The 26,848-nt window shown below is 35.8% G+C and overlaps 2 protein-coding genes across 13 annotated transcripts in view; one reads left to right on the top strand and one right to left on the bottom strand.

The window, feature by feature from the left end:
• The window catches only part of NPHP3 (nephrocystin 3), a 31,696-nt gene extending 23,940 nt beyond the window's left edge, over nt 1-7,756 (top strand). For 4 of the 8 annotated variants that reach the window (XM_023749532.1, XM_023749533.1, XM_023749531.1 and 1 more), the window contains 6 exons: nt 144-385; nt 1,390-1,465; nt 2,656-2,783; nt 3,894-4,134; nt 6,800-6,915; nt 7,540-7,756. In XM_023749532.1, coding sequence (XP_023605300.1) covers nt 144-385; nt 1,390-1,465; nt 2,656-2,783; nt 3,894-4,134; nt 6,800-6,915; nt 7,540-7,720 — 984 coding nt within the window. In that variant the 3' untranslated portion in view covers nt 7,721-7,756. Of the gene's footprint in view, nt 1-143; nt 386-1,389; nt 1,466-2,655; nt 2,784-3,893; nt 4,135-5,828; nt 5,975-6,799 lie in introns of those variants that run through there. The other 4 variants (XR_002827976.1, XM_023749536.1, XM_023749534.1 and 1 more) reach the window with 4 other exon arrangements.
• A 3,275-nt stretch (nt 7,757-11,031) lies between these two features.
• Nucleotides 11,032-26,821, bottom strand: UBA5 (ubiquitin like modifier activating enzyme 5). 5 transcript variants are annotated; one of them, XM_006083704.3, is made up of 12 exons: nt 26,439-26,821; nt 22,272-22,317; nt 22,079-22,168; nt 18,778-18,887; nt 17,856-17,942; nt 17,112-17,196; nt 16,167-16,271; nt 15,866-15,993; nt 13,335-13,470; nt 12,994-13,069; nt 12,744-12,850; nt 11,032-12,212 (listed from the first exon to the last, which is right to left on the bottom strand). In XM_006083704.3, exons 1-12 carry the CDS (start codon nt 26,597-26,599, stop codon nt 12,129-12,131), a joined length of 1,215 nt encoding a protein of 404 aa, XP_006083766.1. In that variant the 5' UTR covers nt 26,600-26,821; the 3' UTR covers nt 11,032-12,128. The 5 variants fall into 5 exon arrangements, with proteins under 5 accessions (XP_006083766.1, XP_023605295.1, XP_023605293.1 ...); XM_023749524.1 differs by lacking the exon at nt 26,439-26,821 and adding an exon at nt 25,448-25,583 and having other exon boundaries at nt 11,930-12,212; XM_023749527.1 differs by lacking the exons at nt 22,272-22,317; nt 26,439-26,821 and having other exon boundaries at nt 18,778-18,909.
• Nucleotides 26,822-26,848: the final 27 nt, after the last annotated feature.

Raw genomic sequence — 26,848 nt, 5'->3', positions numbered from 1 at the left:
GAGCCAGGGTGGGTTTTTCCTGTTTACTCTGCTCTCCCTGCAGGAGTTAATGCAGCTTTTATTTGCTGTGCTAATCAGATGGTAGATCTTACACTTTCCTACTTTTCACTCACTTCAGTTGGCCTTTAATATCTTTTCCCCAGGCTGTGGTACCTTTGCAGAGGTCTCTAGAAATTCGAGAAACGGCCTTGGATCCAGATCACCCGAGAGTAGCTCAGTCCCTTCACCAGTTGGCAAGTGTGTATGTGCAGTGGAAGAAGTTTGGCAACGCAGAGCAATTGTACAAACAGGCATTAGAAATCTCTGAAAATGCCTATGGCGCAGACCATCCACATATTGCTCGTGAACTTGAGGCACTTGCAACTTTGTACCAGAAACAAAATAAGTAAGATTGAGATCACTAATAGTCTGGTTTTATGGTGGGGAGTTACAGTTCTAAATGTACTCGTGGTAGCCTTTCTTTTGTGGCGGGGTACCTTTCCTTATCCTATATCTTTTTAATGCATCATATTCAAATACTATTTGTTGATCTGCGTCTTCATGAGGTAAACAAAAAATTAGAACTGTAAGATCCATCTCTATCTGAAGATGAGTAGAGAATAGAGCATGGGGTTTGTAGTCACATAGTTGGGTTGGAATCTGGGCTCCCTCACTGACTGGCTTTGTAACATGGAGTGAATTACTAACACAAGGGCTAAGAACCTCGGCCCCTGGCCAAGTCCAGGTGGCCTCCTGCTTTGTAAACAAGGTTTTACGGGAACATAGCTGCATTGTTTTCATTTACATATTGTCTATGGTTGCCTCCTTGCTTCAGCCTTAGAGTTCATTCAGTAGTTGAGACAGACTGCATGGCCCACGAGGCCTAAAATACTACCTAGCCCTTTATAGACAAAGTTTGCTGGTCAGTAGCATAATAAAAAGTATCTCTGAGATACCCACTGAATGGCACCTTTTCCTCCATCAGAAATCATTTCTTTTGCTCCATCATAACTGATACATATTGGAATATTTTTAACTTTAAGAAATCTTGTTCACACAAATTTTGGATGAATTTTACATTTATCTTTGACCAAACGTTTGCCTCTATAGGAGAAGGTGATATAGCAAGCTAAAATTTTAGATTTTCATTTAGATATGTTGTCCTTTAGAGATCCAAAGTGAATTGTATCAGTTAAAAATCTGTTAAATGTCCATTACTTGGAGTATTAGGTCTGTTTTGTTAGATTTTTTTTTTATGAAGGGTTGTGTTAAAGATTTGTAATTCCATGTAACAGTGCTGGTTTTAAGAGCCAGAAATAGCTTTACACTAGGTAAGGCGTGCTTTCATTTCACTGAAATATGTTACTTTGGACATGTTTCTTTTGTTTGACTTTATTTTTTTTTTTAAAGATATGAACAAGCTGAACATTTTAGGAAAAAATCCTTTAAGATTCGTCAAAAAGCTACAAGGAGAAAAGGCAACTTGGTAATGAGAGATTTCTTTTGTTTTGTGTTTTGAACAAAGAGGAAGAGAGCATCTTTGACTATCATAATATAGATGCATAAACCTCACAAGTTTTAAGAACTTTGTATTTTAAGTGACTTCTAGAAAAGTACTGATTAATATTTTTATTTATTTATAATGTGTTTAAATATTACTATTACTGGGAGGTACAACTTAGCAAACTCTTAAAAGTAGAATTATATATTGTGTTAATCATTTTGCAGTTTATATGTACATCAAATCATCACACTGTACACCTTAAGCTTACACAGTGTGGTATGTCAATTACATCTCAAAACTAAAAAAATTTTTAAGTGAAACCTAGTTCATTTGAAGGTTAGACTCTGGATGTAGACTTGAAAGCTGCTTCAATTCTTTTCTTTAAAAGGTTGGAAAAGGGAGTAAAAGTAATTTAGTTAACATTTTATGTTGGATTCAAATGCAAAGAAATTCTTACCCTTGAGAACAAAAAAATTATTTTCACATTTCTAAGCTGCTCATAAAATCTAAATAGAGTTTATTTGTTTTAACTTAAAATGTCATGTGCAATTTTTAACTGAAATGTATTTGACATATAGTACAATATAAATTTAAGATGTACAATATATTGATTTGATACATTTGTATATTGTAATATGATTGCCATTGAAATGATAGTTAGCACCTCCACCACATCACATAATTATCATTTTTTTGTGGGAATAATTATGATCTAGGTCTCTTAGCAAGTTTGATGATTATAATACAGTATTTTTGTCTATATTCATTATACTGTACATTTGATCTCCAAGACTTACTTATCTACTAGTTGCGAGTGCTACATGCAATTTAAATACTTGACGTTTAAGTGGTTAGCAGTGAGATTGGTAAATATCTGCAAGTTAATTCTGTTTCCTGTTCTTTTGAAGCACTTTGGGACTCAGTTCACTTTGCTAAAATGTCTCATAATCATTTTCACAATAGTTTTTAATGAATTTTGGAATGTGATGTCATGTGGAAATATGTGTATTTTCAATATCCATTAGATTAACTTAGTGTGATACTTAAAATAATTGTAATCTTCCCAAATGGAACAAAAGGTGAAAGGATTTTGTAGAACCCCAGTATATTGTTTCAGAACCAAAGATTGCACTTACTTAGTGATTGCTGTGAATTTCGTGTGTTTGCTCCAGTATGGATTTGCCCTTTTGCGTAGACGGGCCCTACAGTTAGAAGAGCTTACCTTAGGTAAGGACACACCGGACAATGCTCGGACCCTCAATGAACTGGGTGTTCTCTACTATCTTCAGAATAACTTGGAGTGAGTACCGTGGTGTTTATAATGAAAACAAGTATCCATTTTTCTCTTAGGTGCAAAGGTGTTTTATATTTCTATCAAGTCAAGCTAGAATAAATCAATAGCAACCATGCCAGATTTCATGTATATGTTATGAACATAGCCACACTTAACAAAGACCATGGCATTTTTTCTGCTGTTTTCTTTCACATGGTTTCTTCAGTAACTAAAAAGTTATTCTGTAGCTTCCCTAGTATTTTCTATATGTTTATGAAAAGTGAGTTTGTGTGGCTATCATACACGAGACCTCATAGACTAAAGGAGAATAAAGAAAAGAATGTAGATGGGTGCTAGTTTTCTTCTTCAGTTTAAATGGACATAAAAGACAAAATGATAAATTTATACTTTCTGAAAAAAAGTGTTTTGAGGCTTCTTTAGATGTCAGAAATATATAACAAATTTGATAATTTGGACATCAAGAAAATGTAACAAATATTTAGTCTACTTCACAAAAAGTTCTTATATTAAAAAATATTAAGTACTAACCCCAAAGGGATAAAGAGTGAATATCAAAATCTTTTGTTTGAGTTAGGTCTAATTATATATATATATATATTATTGATTTCAGAGAGGAAGGGAGAGAGATAGAAACATCAGTGATAAGAGAGAATCATTGATTGGTTGCCTCCTACACATCCCCTACTGGGGATCGAGCCCACAACCCAGGCATATGCCCTTGGGTGGGATTGAACCCGGGACCCTTCAGTCTGCAGGCTGATGCTCTATCCACTGAGCAAAACCAGCTAGGGCAGGTCTAATTATTTTAAAGGTATAAAAAGTTTGTTTTGGAAAATATTTACAGGTTCATCTTTTTGGAGAAGTGAAGTGGAGAAATAAGGCAGTCATCCAGATGTTTCAGGCCCTCACACTATCAGGAAAGCATTTTCATTTTTGGAAAAGAGCAGGAAGGGGAGAGGGCTGGGAAAGAGGAAGGAAGGATTTTGAGCTAAATCCTTCATTTTAACTCTCTTGGATTTAAGAATAAAAATGCTTCAGTTCTCCAACTAACCAGGACTAGGGATTCTGATTTCTAGAGAATAAGCTGTTTAAACCATTTTGTGGTTTTGCTCATAGAACAGCTGACCAGTTCCTGAAACGTTCCTTAGAAATGAGGGAGCGCGTTCTGGGACCAGATCACCCAGACTGTGCCCAGTCTTTGAATAACCTGGCGGCTCTATGCAATGAAATGAAACAGTATGATAAGGCGGAAGAACTTTATGAAAGAGCTTTAGACATTCGGAGACGAGCGCTAGCTCCTGATCACCCTTCTTTGGCTTACACAGTGAAGCATCTCGCAATCTTGTATAAGAAAATGGTAAGTAATCCCTGGAGTGCTTGCATGTGTTTTATAATAGTATAGCTATTAAACCATAATTGCCATCAGCAACATCATTTGCCTTCTGATAGATTTTTTTAATGACTTTTTGATTTTTAAAGAGAGGAAGGGAGAGGGAGAGAAACATCAATGTGATGAACATCAATTGGCTGCCTCCTGCACTCCTCCTACCAAAGATCAAGCCTGCAATCTGGGCATGTGCCCTGAGAGGAATCAAACTGGCAACCTTTTGATGCTCGAGACGATGCCCAACCAATTGAGCCACACTGGCCAGGGCTGGATAGATTATTTTCTATGAGCTTTTAAATCATAATGATATAGTTTTATAACAAATAGCTGAGTAGTACATTTAAAAATATTATTTCAGACTTAATAAATTAAAGTGCTGGCTTGGTTTCGTTAAAATACATTCTAAATACAAATGCATTCATTCATCAGCATTCTAATTAAACTTATTCTCATATTACATTTCAGAAGTTCTGAAATTCACCTGTATTTGCTGTGTTAAACTATCATAAGCATAAATCACCCAATTGTCATGGCTAAAGGAAGAGTTTTTGTAGTTGATAAAATGAGCATTTTAATTTCACTTTTTTCTTTGTCTACAATTAAATGTAATGAACTAAACACCATTCTTTGCCATAGGGTTCTAGCCAGAGGGATGTTTGGAACTTTTATAGCTTTTCTCCAAAAAATGCCAGAGGAATTTGCTTTCATTTAGTGCAGTGGTTCTCAACCTTGGCTGCAAATTAGAATCACCTGGGAATCGTTTTAAAATCCTGATTTCTGGGCCTCATTCCTTTAGTGGCAGTAACAGAACAGCAGTAGGCCATCTCTACACTTTGCAGGACCCTTTACTGGTCATTCAGGCACGAAGTTGTTGTTATTTCTCCCCAACAAGTAAAGAAATAATTGGAAAAATCTGAAAAGGATTTGGTGGAAAATGAGTTTTTATTTTGATGTCATCTCCAAATTATGTATAGTAGCAAACATATATACGGTGAGGCAAAAAGTTTACATAATTGTTTATTAATTGTATTACTTTCCATACAAACAACTATAAACCTACTTTTGCCCCACCCTGTACTTTAATTGTAAGGTTTTTACTTTACCAGAAACAGTGAGTAATAATGGGTGATCCTAAAGAGCTTTCTGAATTATCAAACAAAATGTTTTATATTCAGTATAACTTTACTTACATATTCTACTAGAGCAGCAGTTCTCAACCTGTGGGTCGCGACCCCTTTGGGGGTCGAAAGACCCTTTCACAGGGGTCGCCTAAGACCATCCGAAAACACATATATAATTACATATTGTTTTTGTGATTAATCACTAGGCTTTAATTATGTTCAATTTGTAACAATGAAAATACATCCTACATATCAGATATTTACATTAGGATTCATAACAGTAGCAAAATTACAGTTATGAAGTAGCAATGAAAATAATTTTATGGTTGTGGGTCACCACAACATGAGGAACTGTATTAAAGGGTCGTGGCATTAGGAAGGTTGAGAACCACTGTACTAGAGTTTAGCTATCTATAAACTTAACCGTTAAATTGGGAGGTAATGCTTCTGAATTTTTTTCTCAAAAATTACTTTTTGATACAAAAGTTTGTTTGTGGAAAAGTTCTAATCAGGTAATATTTATTGCTTTAATATTCTTGTTAGATTTCACTTTTGTGTTTTAGGGGAAACTTGACAAAGCTGTACCTTTGTACGAGCTGGCCGTTGAAATCCGGCAGAAATCCTTTGGCCCAAAGCACCCTAGTGTAGCTACTGCCTTGGTGAACTTAGCTGTTCTCTCTAGCGCAATGGTAAGTTCCCACACTTTAACTCTTAAAAAAAGAGGTTTAGGTATGAAAAAGGTAAACATGAATAGATCGTAGGGATTTGAAGGTTATTTATCTACTAGTGCTTTTCTTTAGTACTTGAGAAATTATTGAAGTCACACTCCTCTTAGTGTAAAGCACTGACTGTTTACAGTGGGGCCTTGACTTACGAGTGTCCTGACTAACGAGTTTTTCGAGATACGAGCCGTGTCTCGGCCAATTTTTTGCTTTGAGTTGCGAGCTAAAATTTGGGTTATGAGCCAGCTTCAGATACCCCACCGCTAGTTGGCGCAGCGAATGTCACAGTGAACACCACAACATCATCCCAGCATCACGTGTCTCACTCGTTCACTTTTTGATTTGACATACGAGTAATTTGAGTTATGAGCTCCTTCATGGAACTAATTAAACTCGTAAGTCAAGGCCCCACTGTAGTTCATTGCATAGGCTGGTTTTAAATTCTGGAGACTCCCTACATCTCTCTATCTAATATTATCTTTAAGTTTCAACATTTGCCTGTGATGGGTGAGAAATACGGATGGTACCAACTGGGCGATAAAGAAACACATAAAGTTTGTGTTTATATAATTGGATTAAGTTCAATGGTTACCAACCCAGGTCTAAAGCCAGTTTCTGATTTTCTATTATACTGCTTCTCCCATGATGATTACTTATAAATTATCCACGTTTTAGGAGGATATTAACATTTAAAAAGTGCTTATTCAACTTGTCAGCTTAATCTAGAATACATTAATAGTAATTTCATAAACCCAGAGTGTCCAAATGAGTGTTGTTAATTTTTTTAATAAGAAAAAACACATTGAAGCCTTGCCACTGTATGAAAGAGCATTAAAGATTTACGAAGACAGCCTGGGTCAGATGCATCCTCGAGTTGGAGAAACTTTAAAAAATTTAGCTGTGCTCAGGTAAGAATTTTTTCACTTTCCTCATACATCTTAACTACCTTTTAGAACATCTTTTAATTTCACTCATCATGGAACAAAAAGATCCTTACTGCTGAATGTTTTTTCTTGGAGGTGAGTTGCTTCTGGTTGATTTCCTTCAAGAGATACAGTAGTATCTAGAAGTGAAATGAAGGCTACACAATGTATTTTACAGAAGAGTTTATCATGGCAAATAGTGAAGGATGGTTTACATGTACAACCAGCTGGGTCTGGAATAATATGAGCAATTTGCTGTCCTCAGAGCTCATTTACCATGAAGTACATGTTGACTTCTGCGCTGTGTGTGTTCAACTCAGGACATAGAGAATATCTAATTTCCCTTAGCAATTTCACTGCATCCTTCACAACACAGGCTTAATGGTGTCCATGAGGTACTGAAATGTCCCTTACCAGTACAAACAGAAAGGAAAGAGTTTGGGTGTTCTATTTTTTCTGGTCTGTTTTAGTAAATAAATGCACTGGAGGGGAAATGAGTGATTACTCACTTTTTTGTGGGTTTTTTTGGAGGGGGGTATCCTATAAGGTCATTTAGAATTGTTAGAAGGTTATATTCTGATTTTAAGAGGTTTTTATTTTCTTTCAAAGCTATGAAGAAGGGGATTTTGAAAAAGCTGCTGAACTATACAAAAGAGCGATGGAAATAAAAGAAGCAGAAACGTCACTTTTGGGTGGGAAAGCTCCCTCCCGACACTCATCGAGTGGAGATACATTTAGTGTAAAAACAACCCATTCTCCTAATGTTTTCCTTCATCAAGGACAAAGGTAGTAGGAGCAATCACAATTCACTGCAAATAATGAAAAAACATTAAAAACATTTGGAACATTAGAATTTAAAACTTACTAAAAATGTGTTTAAGAAATTTTATTTTTACTTTGTCTGCTTTAAGTGGTATTTGTATTAAATTGTATTGGGCTACATTGAAGTTTGAGTCATGATTATGTCTGTTTTAGTTAAAAGAATTAACTTCCCAGTTGTGTGGGATCCAGGGCTGCAGACGCTAGAATCCTAAGATGCCATGAAGATATAAGTTGGTCTCTGTTCAACAAGAGCTGGCAGAGCAGTTATGCAGGGAGTTCAAGAACTGCATGATTCTTTTCATCTCTCAAAAGTACTTTACCTCACCATTCCTTATGTTCCTTTTCAGCAGTAGTCTGGCCCAGTTCTCTACCTCAAAGAAAAGTTTCAAGGAATAAAGGGATAATGTTTATGAAAAGTATGAATTGTCTTCTGTAAAATGACTAGTAACAGGAATCTCTGCTACTTTTTTTTTTCAAATTCTAACTTTTCCTTGAGCAGATTGGGCCAAGTCCTCTGCTTTCTGTGTTCTGTACATTGTATATTATTTGTCTGTGTAGTAGATATCTGCATAATCTGAAGTCATTAATGCAGCAACAAATCAAGCTTGTTGGCATTCTTTGGCCTTACCCAAAATTTGGACGTGACATTCTCCTTTTTTCTTAAATGGCCTAAATCTGTCTCTTCATTTATCTCCAACTCAAATTAGTCTGTCTTTTATACTGAAAATTAAATATTTTTTATAGCTTTTGTAAATATTGCCACATTTTGGATATTATTTTGTACCATCTATGTATTTATATATAATAAAATCTTCAATTTTAATACTTGGTAAAAGACATAATAACCATACTTCACTGTTTTAAAATAAAAGTGCAATTTTAAGTTTCCCCTTTTCTACTCAATACAAGAGGGTTATGTAACTAAGAAGTACATTACCAAAAGGACTGCATGTTGTCACTACTCGCTGAGTAGTTTGCTCCACTTGAGCTTTGGTGACTGTATAGGCTTTTGGTGACTTTAAGGCCTAGGTACTCACAGGGTGGTCCATGAACCCACCATCTGGAAGCTTGCTAAAAATTCACTCTTGAGATTCTCCCCAAACCTACTAAATCAGAATCAATTTAGCTATATCCTTGGATGATTCAGATGCACATAAATTTGAAAAGCAATGGTCTAACTCTAAGGCACTACAGTGGTGACTTAAAAGAAATTAGGTAGGGTCTTACAAAGCAAACAGCCTTCTTCCCCCCCTTTTGAGAGACATTCAAGAGGGGGAAAAAAAACCAAATATGACCATAAGACATCTTTCTGAGTTTGCCAGCTATGAAAGGCACAAAGTAATTTAATTTACAAATATACCAAACATTGATTTTATAATTAAGCTATTAAGAGTTTAAAATTTGATTATTTGGTGATAATAGTAAATTAATACAAGTAATATATTAAGTTTAAATGCTAAAACTGCTTTAGAAAATAATTTGAGATCAATGTACTAGAAGAACCTTGAAAAAATGCAAAACTAGCAAAAGAGTAATATCCATTTAGTAGCAGTAACAAAATTTGGACTTGAAAAACAGAGAAAATGGAAACTTTTCATATTCTTCAAGTTAATGTTATGGTAAAGTTATTATGGTAAAAATTCACTAATTATATCTGGGGGGTAATGGTTTATTTCAAAAGTTTAAGTTTAAATATTTTAATATAGAATGCCTACTTATGAAGAAAAAAATAGCTGGGACAGACATTTCTTTATGTGTATTTGAGGTTCTCAAATTGGAATATTATGTTTACTTTAATATACACCTTCATGATGAAAAAGGTAGCTTTCAACAACTCATAGTTATAAAACTGAATTGCTAGGATCCAAATTATGGTAGTTATAATTAATTTTATTAATAATACTTTATAGAAAGGAATTTAAAAATGCAATTTGGGAGAGGTCAAAGCTTCGTTAATAAATACTCTTAAATGAGATCAACTGAAGGACTTGTATGCATGCATATATGCATAACTAAGGGTATGCAAGACAGTGGTGGGGGGGGCGGGGGGGAGTGATGGCATGTGCCAGGGGGTAGGGGAGGCCGGGGGGAGGTCAATGGGGAAAAAAGGGAGACATATGTACTACTATTTGTAATGCTTTAAACAATAAAATTAAAAATAAATAAATACTCTTAAATGGTTACCTGTGTTGATCAGGGTGTTTGTAGGTATTCAGGGACTATTTTTATATGAAGAAACCCATAGTACATATTTTCTTAACTGTATAAAACATTTGAGTACTACCACAAATTCTCATTAACAATGAGGGAAGGGATTAAAGTTGAACATATGGTTTGTTTTACTAGAATTTAGAGCCTTTGTGCTAAGGCAGTTTTGGGAGTGTGTTTCTCTTTCACATTAGAAACAATAGTGTTAATCTTGTCAAGCACCGTGGGTTTATTTAGTAGTGTGAAATTCAGTAAGGATTAATAATCAGCTGCCTACATATACAAGTTTTCATGGCAATCAGATTGTCAAGAGAGCACTCTAGGTTGCAAAAGATACCTGTTACCAGATTTTTTTTTCTGGTAAAATAATCTAGTAACTTTTTTTTTTTAAATATGTTTTTTTGGTGTTGTTTTTTTTTTTAATTTCAGAGAGAGAGGGAGAGAGAGATAGAAACATCAATGATATGAGAAATTCATTGATCGGCTCCCTCCTGCACGCCTCATACTGGGGATCGAGCCCACAACCCAGGCATGTGCCCTTGACCAGAATCAAACCCAGGAGGTTAAAAAAGGAATGGGATTTAAAAAGACTGGACTTTTTTTTTTTTTTGAAATTCAAACATCTCTAGTAACTAGAAAAGTTAGTTATTTTATAGAGGAATACATTAAATTTTTAAAATATAACAAATGACCTAGCAAGGCAACTTAAGTTTCAAGGCTAGAAAAACTATCCCTCTGCCTTCCTGACATTATTTTAAACACAAGAATCACAATATAGTCCTAAAATCACAAAACTAATATATTGAACATATTTTTGATCTGTGGGGCTTTCTGAAATAAGTTTTTAGAACTTTATTTTACAAGTGGGAAATGCACTTTTTTTTACTAACATTGTCAGCCTACAAATACAATTCAGACATTCCTATCTTCAAAGCAAAAAAATAATAATAATCAGAATAGGAGATTAGCAATAATAGCCTACAGATCTTACCTTGGCTTCTGTCTTCTTCCTTCATGACATCGGGAACCTGAGTGATTTGGGCACTCGCTCAAATAATGGTTACACATGCATGTTTTTATATTGGTCTCCAAACCACTGGAATTTTATTTCAACCAAGGCTCTCTAAGCCTTCATTATTTACATACAACTCTAGGAAATAACAGTTTTATCAATTTATGATTTAGAGGTCATGATCTGGAAAAATGATACTCTTCCAGTAAATAAATATATCAGTCATTTCAGAGACACTTTAGGCCTCTTTAATGCCCTATCCAGGATAAACCCTTTCCAACATTTAATTACCTGGGGAATCACATTTAAGTGAAATAAAGTATTTATAAGGTAACCCATATCATGGGTATAATCTAGATGATCTTAGCCTAAATTATCCATTACTCCTCAATAAAGTACAGTGATTCCAGGTATATGCCCACAGATGCAGTGATTTCTTTGGTCAATGCAGAAATATAATTTGTACTTCCTCAAAGTACCTTTATCTGTCTACCCATGAAAAAAACTTACTTTTAGTTGCCTAATTTTGAATATATAATCCACAAGTTTACAACTTTTCCACTGACTACATTTCAGTTTGTAATCAGGAAACATTTCAGAGAATGTTATTATTTTACAGGTTAACTATTTTAAATTCATTGCTGGCCAAGTTAGTAGTAGTGGGCAGTTTTCTTGTAGAGAACAATTCCGAAACAATGAGTACATGGCCTGCTAGCTCAAATCAACAGATTGAACCTCTTGCTCTTTTCCCTGTATTTCAGGACCACATGCTGCTTTATTGCCCATGGCCAAACCACAAAGGATTACTGGAAAGAAAAGGAATGTGTACAGCCTCAAATTGGTCCTTTCTTCCATCCCTCACAAAAGGCCAAAACATTTCAATGGCTAAGTTTTCAATAAAACTTATAACTGCCTAAAATAATCCTTTGAAATTTTCTTACTAGAATGAAACATGAGTTTTAGGAGAGTTATTGATTTAGTTGAGGGTGAGGTAACAACAAGTAACAGTAACAGTATTTTCAAAAAGTATAACAATTTAACAAAGAATACACATCAATTGATGTTGCCCTAAGTTTTGTCAGTTTTAAAATGACTTTTTTTAATTGCAAAGGAATAGGTTTAAACACAGAAAATAAAATATAGTCCAGTCCATTATCTACATATTCTTCATCTTGGCCATGAGATCTTCCAAGCTTTCACCAGAATCTTCCACTGTTACATCAGGAACAGAATCTTCTTGCTATCAACAAATGAGGGAAACATAGTGAAAAAATAACCTAAAATTCTTGATGCTTAGAAATATATAATCAGTAAGCTTTAACCATGTTCAACAAGTTTACAAAGTAAACTTTCTTTAGTACATATACCTTCTAATTTTTAGGAGAGACAAAGTCCTTTACTTTCCACACCAGTCTTTTGATTCACAAGGCAGTAATTTCAATATTCCTGAGATATCTACCAAAGTGGTACTTTTAGTAGCATTGTGGCTAAAACTACTAATTTAGAAATATAATATTTTCATTTAATCAAAATCTATTTGACTTGATCCATTAATAAGTGAACAAAACTATTTTATATTTGTTTTCAAACAGTTAAATTGTGCTGTGCATATGTCCATATTAGCACTGAATACATCTCTTTCAGACATCTTAATGCCTATAGTAAAATATCTAATACAGAAAGTACTGTGCTGGCATTATAAAGGATGAAGATGAAAGATAAAGACTTTTTTCATGTTATTTACTTATGGTAAATCAGATTTTAGATGTACCTTTTGGGGAACTGTATAGGCCACTGTAATTCCTTCAGGTAAGTCAGGAACTGGACCTGAAGAATTTTTCAGTTCCTCTTCTGAAACCTCAGATACCAACTCAATACCTGTAGAGTTAAATTGGACCTTATTACAGTTTTTGAGGAACTTAAGCAATAACAACTCAAACTTGTATAACATTAATTATGAGATTCCCTCCCATAAAAGATATGTCATATGCTGCCATTTCCATTTATGAAAGGACTCCTACCCCACTCATTGTCTTCATGTATTATCTCTTCCTCTTCTTGAACAACCTCCTTTTTGGGCAGTGCTGCTACCTTTTTCTGTAGAAATCAAACAGTATCAAAGTATTTGTATTCATTCTGAGTTCTCCCAAGCATTAATCAATAATTCAGGCAGGCTTTTTATCCTACCAAAAGCAAAAAAGGACTTTGAACAGAATTTTCATTTGGAGGCATGGTAAATAAAAGTTTAAGGACCCAGAATCCAATTATCTTAAATTCCAAATCTAAATAATTTTTTTTATTTTTTTAAGCTATTATCCTATGCAACATGTTCTCTCACACATTCTGATAGACTGGCATATACCTTATATTCTTCCTGCTGTTTCCTGCAATTTCTGTCATCGCACTGAGGATTTGGCTTCATGGACATAGTAGGAAAAAAATCCTGCATTGCATTGTATCCGAGGTAAAAACTAACAGTACCAAATTTTAACAGAAACCTGGAAAAACAAATCAAAGTAGACAAATAAATAAAAGGATAAAAGTATTTTAAAAATCAGATTTTTAAAAAATTAAGTCTTTATTGTTGAAAATATCACATATGCCTCCCTTTCCCCCCCATTCTGTAACAAGGAACAAAAAAGACAAATTTATTATCTTGTTTTCAGGGCCTGGCTCATAAAAGATATTTGTTGAATGAAAGCAGGAAAGAAAACTCTTTCATCAGCCATAGAACTCTTTTTTGAAACTCTAATAAAGATAAAATGCTGCCAATTAAACTATGGTTATGTCAACAACTTTAAAAAGCATGCTGATTTTAGATTAAAATGTGGAAGAATGATGTATTAAAAATTCCTGAGACATGATACTAAATCTAACCAATTTAAAATATTTTATATAAAACTTACTATAAGGTTTACAATCTTAAATGTATAGTTCAATACAATTTTACAAATGTATTCACCCATGCAATCACTACCAGATCAAAATACAGAACGTTTCCAGTATGCCACATAGCTTTCTGTGCTCCCTGCTGGTCAAATCTGATTCTTTTTAGAAAATCATGTATATAAGATAAACAACAAAAGGAAAAATATTTGCAAATTTATGTTCTTTTTTATTGTTTTTAGAAAAAGAGAAACATCAATCTTTGTTTCATTGGTTGATTCTTGTTTTTTAAATTTTATTTATTGACTGATTTTTAGAGAGAAAGGAAGGGAGGAAGAGAAAAAGAAACATCGATTTGTTGTTCCACATATTTATGAATTCACTGGTTGTTTCTTATATGTGCCCTGACAGGGGCTCGAACCTGCAACCTTTGTGTATCAGGATGTCACAATAACCAACTCAGCTAGGGTGTAAATGGATGTTCTTAATATACATCAAGGAAAAACAAAAAAAATTTGAGCAGAGAATATGAGCATATAATTCACATAAAAGTACAAGTTGCTCAAGTTATCACAAATAACAAAATGGAAAGAGATACCCATTCTTCACCTATTAGATTCACCAAGATTAAAGAGTTTTACAATATCAAATTATATCAAACGTGTGGGTGGACTAGGTACTCCTACACTGTGATGGAAATGTACAATCCCTTTGAAAGAAAAATTTAGTAATATGTCAAAAAAAATTTGCATAAGCCCAGAAACTCCACTCCTAAAAATTAAAACTGTACAAAAATCTAGTATACAAAGATATGTGAAAAGCTACTGTTTGCAGCATTATTAATAATTTAAAATCTGCCGAAACCGGTTTGGCTCAATGGATAGAGCGTCGGCCTGCGGACTGAAGGGTCCCAGGTTCGATTCCGGTCAAGGGCATGTACCTGTGTTGCGGGCGCATCCCCAGTGGGGGATGTGCAGGAGGCAGCTGGTCGATGTTTCTCTCTCATCGATGTTTCTAACTCTCTATCTCTCTCTCCCTTCCTTTCTGTAAGAAATCAATAAAATATATTTTAAAAAAAATAATTTAAAATCAGTAATCAGTAAGCAGCCTAAATGTCTATCAATAGAGGGCTATACTATAAATATGACACGTAAGAGAGTAATTTATAGCCATGATTTCCCCCTTTTCATATCATTCTATGAAATGTTTTGTTTAGTTTGCACAAGCTCTAGACAGTTGCCTTAAGAGTTCTTATGTATGCTTTTTACAATATCTTTGCTGGTAGTGGACACTTCTGATATCAGAGTGCCTCCCTATAGCATGTTGCAGTTTGTTCTTATATTGGAGGTTTAGGAAACATAACTAAGCTTATTAGAGTTGTAACAAAAAATGGCCTGAGAGAGGGAACACCTAAAGGAGTTGTACTTTTAATTAAGTGTGAATTGATTCAAAAACTCTTTGACATTAATTTTAGCTGTAAAGAAACCTTTGTCCTTTTTAGTTATAGTCTAGGAGGTCAATGATTTTCAACCGGTGTGTTGTAATAATCTTTTTTAAATACGTTTTTATTGATTTTAGAGAGAAAGAGGAAGGGAGAGAGAGAAAAAAAATACCAAAAAACATTGATGAGAGAGAAGCATTGATTGGCTGCCTCCTGCATGCCATCAAGCCTGCAACACGGGTATGTGCCCTGACCAGGAATGGAATCGGTGACCTCTTGGTGCACAGGACAATACCCAACCAACTGAGCCACACCGGCCAGGGCTGCAAGAATTTTAAAAACATGCAATACCTGTCCATTTAAATTATGTCTAGTAAGGTATATTACATACAAATAAAAAGTATATGATATACATAGTATATAAAATAAAAATATATGTATATTTAAAACTAAATTTTAAAAACTAAATTAAATACCTTGCTGGTAGTTCCTATATTTAAAATATTTCATGAAATATATTTTTTTTATCAAAACAAGACTATTCAGAAAAATTAACCTTCACTCACTTTAACACATTTTGTACCAAGATCCCAGCAACCACGCCCATAGTGGTAGGAAGACTGGCTGCACAAACACCCTCTCGTTTCAGAGTCTTTTCATCAATATTTGCAGCAACTACAAGTGGTGGGGCACACTACATGAAAAAGAATAAAAGAAAATATATTTCAAAGAAAGGGGAAAAGTATGTGTTCCAAGTAGCAGTTAATCATATTCAAAGTCTGTTTTTCTTTGAACTGCAATACATATTCAATGCCCCTAGGAACTCTTGTATTTAGTGAAAAATAACCCAAAATTAATTATACATACCGCAAAACAAGCAGATTCTCCAGGAATTATAAGCTGTATGTGCCCCGAAACTGCATTTTCACTGACCCCAGACTCCATCCATGTTTGTCCAAGTTCATTACAAGCCTTGATAGAAGTAGATAAAAATAAAAGAAAGGACATAAAAGAGCATGACGTAACGTACCATAATTTCTTTTCATGAAAAAGTGGCATTTAACTAAGTGGATTCCCATGAATTTTTTAAAATTAATTTTCAGAATAAAAAGTTAAAGTTGTAAATAATGGAATTCCTTGGCAATTGTTACTCTCTGTTTAGGGGAGAGGTCAATGGGGGAAAAAGGAAACATATGTAATGCTTTCAACAATAAAGAATTTAAATTTTAAAAATAATAAATAAAATAAACTGACAGGTAAGCAGTCAATAAATATCTAATTAAATTAAGTCTATTGGGTTTCTTATTACATTAATGTAAAACTTCATTTTTCTAAAATTATTTCAGCAACAAAAATGCAAAACTTCATTTGAAAAGCTGAAAACACAATAATTTAAAAAAAAGAATTCAGTTTTATTTTTCAGAAACCATGTTTAAAGGCAATTTATATATATTTATATCTTTACTGAAAAATAAAGTAGTAAAAGTTAAAACCAAAGCTGACCAAGAGTATTATAAGATATTCATTTATTTTAAAAATTGTATATCACAACTATCTGCTATTTTATAGTTTCCTCTATTGGCATCAGAGAGTAGGATATTGAAACCTATGCCACAATAGCAAGGCTAAGCAGGTCCCACAGCCATTAGGAAACATTTCAAAAGTAGGCTAAGGGAACATTAAAAATAAGTAAAACACATTATAAAAGGGTTTAGATGCAGAACTATTTTTAGGATGGGAAATATATACTGATAGAAGATACAGAATAGATAAATCCATGAGTGTAACATTTTACACAGTAGGAATACTCACTGTATTTATTGCCATTCGAGCTTCAAAATTATCCACACAGCTAAGAACTAGGTCAACAGGTTTTCCATCTTCTAATCCACCATTACTAGGCAAAGAAAATAAATGTTATTTGAAAAAAATCAGGACACAAAATACACTATAATTAGACTTTATTTATTCAGTCACACATTTGCTATTTCAGTAAATGTTTAAGTATAATTATAATATACTAAGTATTTAATATTAAAGATCCAGTATATATAGAGTATTGAGTAACTATTATGAATATAACATCAATGATATTATAGTACTTTTTACACAAGACCTACAAGGATGCAAGTATAAAGTCTGTTTACAAAAGTTACCATTTACCTATTAGCTTTCAGACTTTTATTTAAATGTAATAAGTTAATTGAATACAATTCATTATTTTAGTGGTATCACAAGAGTCTCTGCAGAAAACCACTTTCAGACAGAAATATATTCTAGAACACAAAATGTATAATTGAGGGTTCCTTGTTATACTATTATAATAATAGGGGTTTTGGGTTAGTTTTTCTTTTGTTGTTACCATTGTATTTTGGACAATATATACTTTTTACTGAGCTCCCAGTATATAAAAATTACACAAAAATTAACTATCCTAAAAAAAAACACAACTATATTTCATTCTACCAATGCATTAAATTAATCATCAGCACATTTTCTATAATACTTGTTTAACTGAGCTGGACATGTGCAAAATATTCATAAGTAAAATTTTACCTTATTCTATCCATGAAATGTTGAAAGTTTTCTACTGTGGTTATGTTATAGTTGTGTACTTCAAAAAGAACATCAGGATTAATGTTCCTAAGAGGGGAAAAAGGAATGATTAAAGGAGGAATAGTAAGAGAAAGCAGGAAAAAGTACTAAAGATCATTTAACAGAGATCAGAGAAATGGAATTTAAGCTATTCAAAGAAAATCCTAAGTCCTCTTCTACCTCTTTTGTCCTACATCAAGGACTAAGTTCAAGGACTAGGTTTATAATGTGTAGATTATCAGAAGGCTTACAAAAATGTTCCCACAGCCTGTGTACTGAAAATTAAGTCTTATCCCCTCTGTTAGCTACATTTCAGCCTGACAAAAGAGCTCCTTTGTTCCTTATTCAATTCAGTGCATTCAATTTTCTTTGGGCTCACAAAGAAAATTCCTAGAGCAAGGGTCGGCCACTTATGGCCTTTCCATCAAAATTGACCTGCCACCTATTTTTGTAAGGTCTGCAAGCTAATAATGGCTTTTACATTTTTAAATGGGTGCAGAAAAGAAAGTCAAAAGAACAACAATCATTTCATGACATGTAAAAAATATATAAAATTTTAATTTCAGAGCCCATAAATAAGGTTTTATTGGAGCAGAGCCATGCTCATTCGTTTTTATAGTGCCTACAGATGCTATTACACTATAAGTGCATAGCTGAGCAGTTTTGACAGAGACCATACAGTCCTCAAAGCTAAAGTATTTACTATCTAGTCCTATAAAGGAAAAGGTTGCCAAACCAGATCCAAGAGGTAAGACAATTCTTTGCAGAAGTGAAACCTGCATTCCTATAGAGAAAAATTCAGGTCCATTTATGCATTAGATTAACTCATACCAAATACACAAAGATTTCACTAAATAGAGTCTTTAATTGCTATTCCTCTTACCTCAAAGTATGTTCTGCTGCTTGAACTTTACTTAATCCTGCTTGATGAGGTTGGAAGAAAAGTCTATTCATATTGGCCAGTTCCACCTTGTCATAGTCAAAGAGTAGTAACTAAAATGAAAATAGTGATATTCTGATGAAAAACATAAGAAAGAATGAACTAGTGAGTTGTACATTTGATGGGTTTAACAGTTTGGCAGTAATAATAAACTCTGAAATTCTAGATGCCATATATTAATACACTTGGAGTGCGGGAAACGAGTTAAGTCGGCTCGCGTGAATTACGCGTACTCCGCGGGAGCCGTCTTTAACTCGGTTCATATAGATTTGCGGTGGAGTGCGGGAAACGTGTAAACTCGGGCCGATTGTAACTGCGTATTACCAAATATTTGTTTGTAATCCACCCTTTTGGTGGATGGAACAAAACCAAAAGACAGAGCCATCTTATATTTTGGCGGGAAATTCACCCGCACTCCAAGTGTTAACTCATTTAATGACCATATGAGATAAGTATGTAGATACTATTATCCTCATTTTAGAAAGTACTAGGACATTTGCTCAAAAGCCACTCAGCTAATTTGTAGTAGAAAAGGGATTTGAATTCAAACATTCTCAATGTAGCATCTGTACCCTAACCACAATGCTGTACTGACTCTCTAAATATTTGCTAAGAAATTAATGTTCATTTCATTTCGTTCCTATTTTTGCTAAAAGCCAAGAACCCATTAGATAAATAAATTTTTTCAATAAGATAAATACAAATGCCATAACTTAAAACTATAGTAAAGCATGACTCCTTTTGTGAATATGACACTACATATACAACCATGCCATGGCTAAAGCATTATTCCAAACAGAATTACTAACCAACCACTTAATTATTGTTTCCTGCTATATATTTTGAAATGACAGTGTTACACACACACACACACACACACACACACACTTTAAAATGGCCAAAAGATCCCATTTCTTATCAGTAAGAACAGGTTGGACCCAAGGATTTCCAAGTTCCCTTCCTTGGTCTAAAATTCTGTGACTTTGTAATATAATTCTCAGCATCCTAAATTTAACAGTAAAAACAAAAATGGTATTTTCTTCTTCTCAATACAGAAACACTAACCTGACCCATAAAAACAGCATGTAAGTAACCCTTAAAATCTTGGTAGAAAAGATATCACTTATGACCCCTATGATAATTTTCTAACCCTAGAGTCTCCAAAATATGATTTAAGCTCATTCAACAATATTTACTAGATCAGGACAAGCATTAAATCTGAGTTTCATCCTCATAGCTGGTTTATGAATAAGTTGCGGGAAATCCTAAATTTGGGGACAAGAAGTGTGACTCTGCCACTAATTAGCTCCAGTCATGAATAATAAGTCACTTTCACTTTTTAGGGCTGTATCCTCATCTATAAAATAAAGCAGCTGATATGGATCTGGTAATCCAGGGTGTGCTGGGGATTCTGGAAACTTTCAGGAATAAGACGTGGTCTCTGGGTCTCTAATCTTCCACTTCCCTACTTAACTTCATGAATTACCTTCTTTTTTATCTGTTTTACACATTGGAGAAAGAGTTCTGAAATATGCCTATGTGTAGATCCTTAGCATACAACCTTGAGTGCACACTGGAATCATTTAGGACAGCGATTCTCAACCTGTGGGTCGCCAACCTGTGGGTCGCGACCCCTTTGGGGGTCGAACGTCCCTTTCACAGGGGTCGCCTAAGACCATCCAAAAACACATATATAATTACATATTGTTTTTGTGATTAATCACTATGCTTTAATTATGTTCAATTTGTAACAATGAAAATACATCCTGCATAGCAGATATTTACATTACGATTCATAACAGTAGCAAAATTACAGTTATGAAGTAGCAACGAAAATAATTTTATGGTTGGGGGTCACCACAACATGAGGAACTGTATTAAAGGGTCGCGGCATTAGGAAGGTTGAGAACCACTGATTTATAAGTTTTTAAAAAAAATACAGATGTCTGGGTCCCATTCCCAGAGATTCTGATTAACTTTTTATGGGGTGCAGTGTGGACATCAGAATTTATTAAAACTTCTCAGGTAATTCTAATTACAGCAGTGTCTGATAATCACTGTTCAGATCCTTGCTACTCATAATGTGGCCTGGGCAAGCATTACCTAAAGCTAGTTAGAAATACAGAAGCACTTCCCCAATTTTACTATGCATATGAATCATCTGGCAATCTTGTTAAAATACAGATTCTGATTCAGCATGTCTGGGGTGGGCCTGGGAGTCTTCATTTCTAACAAACTCCCAGATGATGTTGATGCTTCTACTTCAGGGACCTGACTTTGAGTAGCAAAGATGCAGAGATTCTTAAAGTGCCATTCCTGGAATAACATCAGAATCACCTGGGAACTTGTTAAAAATTAAAATTCTTAGATCCACCTGAAACCTACAGGATCAAAACCACTGAGGTAGGTAGGGTCTGGCAATCTGTGGTTTAGTAAGCCTTCCAAGGGCTCCTGATGCACACTCAAACCTGAAAACCATGGATTTCCATGATCTGTACTATCATTGATCAGTCAGCTATAAGCAACTGTTGGCTGGCTTTTGTAAGCCTCTTTACAGACTTTGAAATGTTAATAAACATTTTTAGTATTTTGATGTTGTCTTTTCTATATTGATAAATGAGTGCCAACTTTGAAACCACTTCCCTTTAAAAATTTGGTGCATGGAGTAAACCAACATATTTAAAAATATTGATAAACTTTATGGGAAAGTGCATGCTTTATCAAAATGACAAATTAAAGGGTATACATTTGTGGAAAGCTTATGTATTCAACCACTATATATTTAACATCATGGACTCAGGCTTTATAAGCCTAAGATTGGTAGACTGATACCTAATATAAGGTCACTTCTCCTTCTTATCCACAATCTAAACCAATTTTAGAAAAAAATAAACATATATATATATATATATATATATATATATATATATATGAATTAAAAAACATCTGGAGCATTCTCCAGTTCAATTTCAAACACTTAAGTCCAAATTGTTTATATATTACCCCAAACAAAAATGTTCCTAAACACAATTAGGTAGTCCTTGTTTTTAATCAGCAATAATATCAGCTTCCAATTTGGTAGGGTTATGTCTTAACCCCCTCGGGTAGAAAGAAAAATCTGAATAAATACACCATAAATCAATAAACCATCATAATGGGGGAGGAAGGGAGATTATAATTTGTACCTGATTTACTCCAGAAGTCAGTAGTTCTCTACATGATAGGTAAAGAGAAATGTTTTTACCTTACCAATGCCACATCTTGTCAGCATTTCAGCAGTCACACTACCAACTCCACCAACACCTACTATTGCTACAGCAAAGGTACGGATTTTCTGTAAAATGCAAAATTATATATGTCTTGGTTAATAAGTCTTCCTCAAAAATTATTTTAATTTATTGAAATCATCTTCAAAAACTTGGAAAGGTTTATCATACCTCATAGTCGCTTACAATTCCCATTCGTTTCAATGCCATCAGGCGGCTTAAAACAAAGAAACAAAAAAATGTTTTAAAGGTTACACAATCTTAGTGACATAGGTAAACATACATCACAGAAAATAGACTCCAAAAGTCAATCATTGCTAATCTTATAAAAGAGGAGAAATCTTTCCATCAGTTCAGTTTTACCAGATGAAACTAAATCAATGGGGCAGCTTTAAGAACACTAATGCCTGAATACACTTCCAGCCCATGCAACCAGATTTTTTTAATTGGAAATAATTTTCCCTCAACGTTTCTAAGATATGACTTCAGTGTCTTCTAGCTTCTGGAATTTTATGATGTGCCCTAGTGTTCATCTATTTTCATCCATTGTCTGAGTACTTAGTGGACACTATCAAATTGTTTTTCAGTTCTGGGAAATTTCCTTGAATTTGATGATTTCCTTGTTTGTTTGGTTTGTTTTTCCTGGATTATCTTTCTGGAACTCCTATTATTTGGAAGTTGGACACTTGGACTGATCCTCTATTCTTATTTCCTTTCTTCTATTTTCCATCATTTTAGTTTCCTACTCTATTATCTGGATTTTTTTTCAACTTTATTTTCCAATCTTTCTATTGAAATTTTCATTTTTACTATTCTCCATTTTCAAGAATTCTTTTTAACCATCTGAATGAGGTTTTTTTGTTTGTTAGCACCTTGTTCCAATTCATTTACAACACACCATCCCTCATCTAGGGATAATGATAATGTTGGGGATGTGTTATTTTGTTCTGTTGTGTTTTGTTTGTTTTGTTAGGAGCTTCTCTCATCCTTTGTTCTGTTCATATTTAAGAATCAGACATTAATAAAGCAAAGGTGTGGGCAATGCTTGTTTGACTTTGGGCTTTACCATAAGGTGATCTGGCTGAGCTATTTAGCAGAAACCCACAATATTACTGCCTTTCAGTCTTTCTTCTTGGTTCTATCAGCTTCTCTGGAGAAAAATCTTTCAATTTCCAACCTGAAAGGTGTTTATGGCTGTCCGTTTGGAGGTGTTAAGTGGAAGAGCAAGGCTGGGAGTCATTGCACTCAGTATGTAAACAAGGACCTGCTTCAATTAATAGAAATCCTCCGTTTTATTCCCTCCAATGAGTAAATCTCTTGTCTTCTCTTTTGATAGGGAAGAGGCATTAGCATTAGCTCAGCTACAAAAAGTGAAGTAGGAAACCTGGGCTCTGTTTCTTCAACAGATTTTCAATCATATCTTTTTTTCTAGCCCTACCTTAAACCCTTCTAGAAGTACCTGTGTCCAATCCTGAGCCTTTGAGGAATTCTGTGGTGTAAACTGGATTGCAGGCTTGAGAATCAACTTCTTTAGATCCATTAAATCAATTATCAGTCATCCATCACTTTTCTATTTCTAAGACTTTGTTACTATAATCTTCAAGTACAGGAACCTAATCATCCTCATTATTAATAGGAACCCTCTGTTTTTTCAATGGGGATTACTCTTTTATAAAATTCCTTTACTGTCATCTTGGTGGGATTAGGTAGACAAGGATAATCAATGCCTGTGATCAATCTGCCAGCTTTACCTTGATGCTGTCTTTAATCTTCATAAATAACCCTAGAAAAATGTATTGCAATCCCCTTTTACAAATGAGAAAAAAGATTCAGGTTAACTTGGCCACGATTAGCTAAATGGCAAACAAGTATTCAGAGCTGAGTTTTTAAACTAGCGTTTGAAACCAGGTTTTCTAACTTTAAAGCCTCTGCTCCCCTTTCAATTTTCTCCATATGCCTATAATTATATTCTATAACAGATAATTTTAGTTATTTGATCATTTCACAACCACTGAGTTTCTCAAATTAAAGTAAAAGTTCTTCGAGGGTCAGAGGCTTTCTATTATATTTCTTTTGTGTCACTTCATGCAATTAAAATGAAGCTAAGCACTTACAAACCCCTCTCCTATATTTTTTGATAACCCTGTACTTTATAATTCCTACTACTCATATTGCAATCCTATGTTAACCTTTCTATAACTGTTCACTAAATACAGTATTTGCTAAACACACACATACACACACATATGTGTGTATATATATATATATATATATATATATATATATATATGTTTATTTTTTTCTAAAATTGGTTTAGATTGTGGATAAGAAGGAGAAGTGACCTTATATTAGGTATCAGTCTACCAATCTTAGGCTTATAAAGCCTGAGTCCATGATGTTAAATATATAGTGGTTGAATACATAAGCTTTCCACAAATGTATACCCTTTAATTTGTCATTTTGATAAAGCATGCGCTTTCGCATAAACGGCTTTTAAAGGTGATGTTGTCACCTGGTAAATCCCTGGAGGGAAATGACCATGTCTACTTTGTATCCCCAGTGTCTATGCGTAAGAGATATTCAATAAGTGGTAGATAATATCATCCAGGAGGCTGGAGATGAAAAGGTGTTCACTAAATACAGTATTTGCTAAACAAACAATTCAAAAAATTAAGGCTGACGTTTATCAAACACCCACGTACTAGTAAAGAGCTTTGGGTGACAACTGCCATTTCTTACGCAGCCGTTTTAATAAAGACAAAAGGTGCAAATAAGAAAATACTAAACGTTTAGGTTGGAGTTCTGAAAGTCTGTGATTATTACAATGTCAACGGGTGGTCTCATGTTAAAACAATGTCTGAAAGATGAATCTAAATATATCATCTACATCTCTTTGCTTTTCATTCTTGGACGGAATATTTCAAAACCTTCATTTGTAAAATTAGAAAATGTTGAAGGATGCCGAAGGGAATAGTTTCCACTCGTTCTGGTTAGAGATGTCAGTTCATGCTAACTCAAACTCTTAAAAATGTTGGATCATAAACTCCTCCTGTTTGGCAACACAGTGAAAATATACGCACCCTACTTAAAGAAAAAAGAGCAACACCACCACCTTTCCTGTTTCACCCACTTTAAAACTTTCACCTACTTTAAAAACTATCCTTTTTTTTTTTTTTAGCCACACTACTTAGTGGCTTATTTCTTTTTAATGGGGGGACAGTTCCATGGGAACTTGGAGCAGGCCAGGCCTTTCTATGCACCCCTAGTCCCATGACCCGAGGCAAGTCCCAGCAGCTCTCCAAGCCTCGATGTTCTCACCTATAAAAGGAGTAAGCCCCTGCTCTCACCTATAAAAAGGAGGTAAGCCCCCGCCGGTGTGGCTCAGCGGGTAGAGCGTCGGCCTGCGGACCGAAGGGTCTCGGGTTCGAGTCCCGGTCGGGGCGCATGCCCGGGTAGCGGCTCGATCCGAGTAGGGGGCGAGCAGAAAGCAGCCGATCCATGACTCTCTCTCATCATGGATGTTTCTCTCTCTCTCTCCCTCCTCCTTAAAAAAAAAAAAGGAGGTAAAATCACAGCAGCCATCCCCTAGGGTGGTGGGGAGGAGGGCAATGCATGCGTGACAACGCATGCAAAGCGCTTAGCTTAGCAGGTGGTGAAAGCGCAGGCAATGTCAGCGTGGGTCCTGAACAATCTTGTACCGAAGCTTCGCATGTACAAGCCAGTCTAAGAATTGCACATACGCTGAAGTTCCCAGTACCCACACTATTCTCCCCTCACCCGAATATCCGGATGGGAAGCCAGTGAGGCGGACTCTGCAGCCCTCCCCGCTTCCCCACCGCGCTATGTGCACACCTTCTTCGGAAGCGAGACAGGAATGGGGGGTGGGGGGGGGGCGCCGAGCAGAGCTGGTCAAACCCAATGGCTCTGGAGCTAACCGAGCTCGGCCCACCACGCCCCCGATGGAGGAGCTTGTGTGAGGCTCGAAGTGTACGTTTAGCGGCTTTTAAAGGTGGTGTCACCTTCTGCAAGTCCTTCCCGTGGGCTGTGTGGGACCCACTCAGAGCCAGGGCGGCCGGACACTGGACGCGCGTCCTGGGCAGGCACGGGAGCGACCATATGGCTGAGCCACTTGTGGTTTTGGTTTGTTAGTTTGTTTGAAATCACATCTTGGACCTGTATGTACTAAGGTCTTGCCTTGTCTGTTGGAAACAGGACCCCAGAACAAGGAAAGGGAGGTGGGAGGCCGCGTGGCTGGACCGGGGTGGGGGGAGCGCCCCACTCGCGGCCCCTCGGAGAAGGCGGCCTCGCCCCTCACGCCCGCCTCCGCCCCGCGCTCACCTGTAGGGGTTGGAGTCCACCACCTCCGGGCTCATCTTCTCGATGCGGGCCCGGCCGCCGCCTCCGTCGCCGCCCCCCAGGGCCCGCCGACTTCTTTCTCGGGCCAGTTCCCGCTCCAGCTCCTCAACCCGCCGCTGCAGCCGCTCCACAGACTCGGCCATGGCTGGGGCTCCGGCCGCCAGCGCTCCCTGCCCCGGCCGTTGCCGCCGCCGCCGCCGCCCCACACTGACTGGGTTGCTGGCCCGTAAGGAGTATCTAAGGCGGCACCGAGCGGCCCGGCCCCCCTAGCCCAGGACCTGCTCCCAGCGCCTCACAGAAAGACACGTCTCCGCCACTCCCGCCGGCGTCCCGCGGTACCACTTCCGGTTGCAGTCATCACTCCCTCAGAAACAAACACACACAACACACCC

This window comes from Myotis lucifugus, unplaced genomic scaffold (assembly GCF_000147115.1).
Source record: "Myotis lucifugus unplaced genomic scaffold, Myoluc2.0 scaffold_8, whole genome shotgun sequence".
NCBI lineage: Eukaryota > Metazoa > Chordata > Mammalia > Chiroptera > Vespertilionidae > Myotis > Myotis lucifugus.
Note: the sequence above shows the minus strand (reverse complement) of the source record. Positions and strands in the feature narration are given on the sequence as shown.